Raw genomic sequence first — 3,913 nt, forward strand, 5'->3', positions numbered from 1 at the left:
GGTCAGTATATAATGTGCCACCCACTCTTCTGGCAGCTCTGATCATCTTCACTGCCCCATCTCCTCTGGTGCCAGAATGTAATGGTGTTTGAAAGCTGGGTTCAGAGTAGCACGGAAAGGAGCAGGTATGTGTGAGACCGCCCAGATTGTGTCAAACACACTTTCTCTCTATCACATTATACACCTACAAGTCTAAGCCCGCCCTCTCTACCGAGTGAGTGAAGCCATATTTCACATTTTGTCATAGAGATCTATTTGCGTGACATAGCTCCCTCTTTCATTCTAGTGCTTAGAAGCATGCCTGCACATGCCGTCAGGTGTAATGTCCCAGGCAGCTCTGCCCCTCACAGTAGTACAGATTTTAAATATTGACTACAGAGTGCTCTGTTTAGTCCCCATGGTAATCTGGACGCCAGTGATTACTTTCTAAAACTTGAGTTTATTATTCTTGTTTATAATTCCGACAGAAATAACACAATTGGCACACCTTTCGACAGTTCCTGTGCCAGCTTCAAAGTCACTGTTTCAGTTCGAATTGTGGTTAAGAGAAATGGCTGACAGTGTCCCCACCCCTTGCAGTCCACAAGGGAAACATATTTATTCAGAGCAAAATTCAGCCATCGAAAGGAAAACAAAGAACATTTCATTTTATTCAGATCTGCATCTTTATTTAATCATGTTCACAGGTCAATAGGTTGCAACAGTGAAGAATCACGTGACAGATACACAATGTCACCGAAATGTCACAGCTGAGACTAGAGGATAACACAAGACATTCTTACATCTAATAGTGTGAATATCTTCATCACAAGACCTAAATCCTGGGTTTCATTCTGTAGCTGAATGAGTTCCTACTGATAATCACAGCCCTACATACATTGTAGAAGACCCAGAAGTAGTACATACTCAGTCACTGAGATACAAATCCATGGCAGGGAATTCACTACATTGAATCTCTTTATAAAAGAGAAACACTGCATTGTGTAACTCACACAAATAGCGCCAAGACTGCTTCTAAAATGAAGACTTGGCACTAGTGAAAACTGTTACTCCCTTCCAATCAACAACAATGAATGTTACACTTTGGAGAATACACAATATGTGTGCCCATCGTCACATACACTTTGCAGGGATAATACACAAACCTCTCAAAGAAGAGAAATACACTTTACCTTCACAGAAGGCAGGGCTTTTAAATCATGAATTTCCATTTGAAAATACAGATATATCCTCACTAATAGTTAAAAGGCATTTGATGTGCCTCTTTGAGAATGTATAAAATACATCACATTCAATTTTCAGAGACAATTCGGAATTTCTGAAAGTACAGAAACACTTTGTCTACACAGCACTTTATGATACATTTTCAATAGAAAACACTAAATATCAAAATTGATACAAGGGAGGCCCGGAGCCCCTCATCACTCACTTCAGCCAATGAGTGATAATTACGTAATTTGTAACTTCATAGAAACACAGAAGGTAAACACACACTGCACGTGCACAAGGCTCTAATCTGAACCCCTCATATTACAGCACATCTATTATTCTCACAGACTCATTCATCTGCAGAATCACACAGTGCACTATATCCATCCTTTCAGGATATTAACATATTTGTACGTCAATCAACTTCTTGAAATGAAGTAAAATTGGAAATTTCCAGAGCGCCGCTAGAACTCAGGAATGAAAATAACGTATTCCAAAATATGCATCAAAATTCACAAAAGTAGGTCCTATTGGAGGCAAGAACTCTACATGACGTATGAATTTCTTGTAAACAAACAGTTTAAAACATTCTGAAACTAAAGGCACATCCTATTAATTGCTTTAGTTCATTCTCTTCCTTAATGTATTATATTATAGATGCTTACACCTAGATCCAGTGCTCAACAAATCTATGTTCATACAATATATACTGTGAAATCAACACAGTATTCGTCCAGCGCTTACCCTAAACGGATATAAAATTCACACTGTCCATCCTCTAAGGATGTAACAGCTGCACTGCCCATCCTGTGGGGATATAAAATTCATACACTGCCCATCCTACAGGGATATAATATTCACACTGTCCATCGTGTGTGTGAATTAAACATTCATATACTGTCCATCCTACATGGATATAATATTCACACTGTCCATCGTGTGTGTGAATTAAACATTCATACACTGTCCATCCTACATGGATATAATATTCACACTGTCCATCGTGTGTGTGGATTAAACATTCAAGCACTGTCCATCCTGAATGGATATAATTTTACTAATTGTCCATCCTGTAAGGATGTAATCAATCCACTGCCCACCCTGCTGTGTGGATATAATACTCACACGCTGTTTTATGAGGAAATAGCATTCTCACACTCATCCTATGAGGATACAATAGTCACACATTGGCCATAACATGAAGATATCACATTCACACACTGTCCCTCATGCAAGGGTATAATATACAGACTGTCTATCCTATGAGGATGTAATATTCACACTGTCCCTTCTGTGGGGATGAATGTTCACTCAATGTCGATCCTGTGAGCATATAATATTCGCTTTGCCCATCATGTGAGGATATACAGTCACGTACTGTCCTCCTCAGCAGGATATAATATTCACATACTGTTCATCCTATGAGGATATACAGTCACTCTTCACTCCGCTCCTTGAAGTGAATTAAACTCCTCCCTGCACAGCAGGGGGCGCTCCAGACACGAGAATGAATATTCTCCTCAGAGGGGACCGAGGCCTCGAAAGAAGTCCGAAGAAAAGTCCAGGCCGCGGCCCCCGCATTACCAGGGTCTCCACGGGGCTCTGGGGCTGTCCTGTGCGGGCTCTTTAGTGCTGCTGGGACCGGACGGAGGCCGAGAAGGACACACCGCCTCTGCTGCAGCCGCAGGTCTATGGAGGGCCCGCAGCAGCTTCATCCGGGTCTCTGTGGGGGCTCCGTGGAGGGAGAGGAAGTGCAGCGAGTCCTGGAGGCACCTGGAGTAACCTTCACTGGAGGCCGCGGCTGCAGGGAGAGACGAGGGGTTAATATCTGTACATTTACACACCAGGGAGTAAACACACATAAAAAAATCCAGTTACAGCTCTCTAGAATGCTTTCCTCTGGTTGCGACAATTAGTTTACGGGTAGTTCTGATACTCTTAAAACACGGGTTTAAGTTAAATGTCGCTGGAAATTGACATATTTAAGTCATAATAGGCTTGTCCCGAGTACCATCTCGATGCGACTATTACCAGTTACGTCTCTGCACTATCTAACCTCCTGTCAACCCCACACGCAGACAAACACACAACTGCAGAGAACACCCAATGAAGTTTTAACCCTTCAAAGTACTGCCTCTCACCTGGTGCCGGTGTCTGCACGCGCTGGGCCAGGTACGTCACGGCCATTTCCAGGATATCCGCTTTCTCTGCTTTGGGCGGAAGTTCATGTTCCTCAAACTCTCTCTGCAGTAACATCCTCAGCTGCTCGATGCTGCTGTTGATGCGATCTCACCTCGGCTTCTCCACCGCTGGCTTCCTCAGCTGCAGAAACAAAATATGGATTTGTTATTGTATTGAAACAAACGTATAAAGGTGTCTAAAGTCGATAAAAGGTAATAGCAAAACTTATAGTTACTTCAGTGTGATAAACAGCTCAATTAAATAATGTTAATTTAGAACTAGGGTGATATTAAAAGATCAATAAATACAGCCACTGTTGATAAAATATATTGGAAGTTCATTTTAAACGTGTACTTTTTGTATATACGAAAAACCTAAATATGCTTTTTAAATATTGATGTCCAGACCCTTACCTTTCTAATGGCTCTGTCCTCGCGCTCCTCTTCATATTTCCTCTCGGTGCTGAAAGGCGCCATCTTGCCCGGTGTGGGGTGAAGAGCGGGGTCTCTGCAGTGAACCCTCA

The 3,913-nt window shown here is 42.1% G+C and overlaps 1 protein-coding gene across 1 annotated transcript; it reads right to left on the bottom strand.

Moving 5' to 3' along the window:
• Nucleotides 1–664: 664 nt before the first annotated feature.
• Nucleotides 665–3,913, bottom strand: LOC146867320 (transcription factor HES-5-like). Its single transcript, XM_085614919.1, has 3 exons — nucleotides 3,804–3,913; nucleotides 3,351–3,531; nucleotides 665–3,010 (listed from the first exon to the last, which is right to left on the bottom strand). Exons 2-3 carry the CDS (start codon nucleotides 3,463–3,465, stop codon nucleotides 2,790–2,792), a joined length of 336 nt encoding a protein of 111 aa, XP_085471045.1. The 5' UTR covers nucleotides 3,466–3,531; nucleotides 3,804–3,913; the 3' UTR covers nucleotides 665–2,789.

Source organism: Triturus cristatus, chromosome 1_2 (assembly GCF_964204655.1).
Source record: "Triturus cristatus chromosome 1_2, aTriCri1.1, whole genome shotgun sequence".
NCBI classification, from domain to species: domain Eukaryota; kingdom Metazoa; phylum Chordata; class Amphibia; order Caudata; family Salamandridae; genus Triturus; species Triturus cristatus.

What these genes read in the sequence shown, in the direction of transcription:
- LOC146867320 (XM_085614919.1), bottom strand. Translation starts at nt 3,465, where the DNA reads ATGTTACTGCAGAGAGAGTTTGAGGAACATGAACTTCCGCCCAAAGCA. An exon ending in CGTGCAGACACCGGCACCAG is followed by an intron (nt 3,011 to 3,350) that starts GTGAGAGGCAGT and finishes CTCTCCCTGCAG; the next exon opens with CCGCGGCCTCCAGTGAAGGT.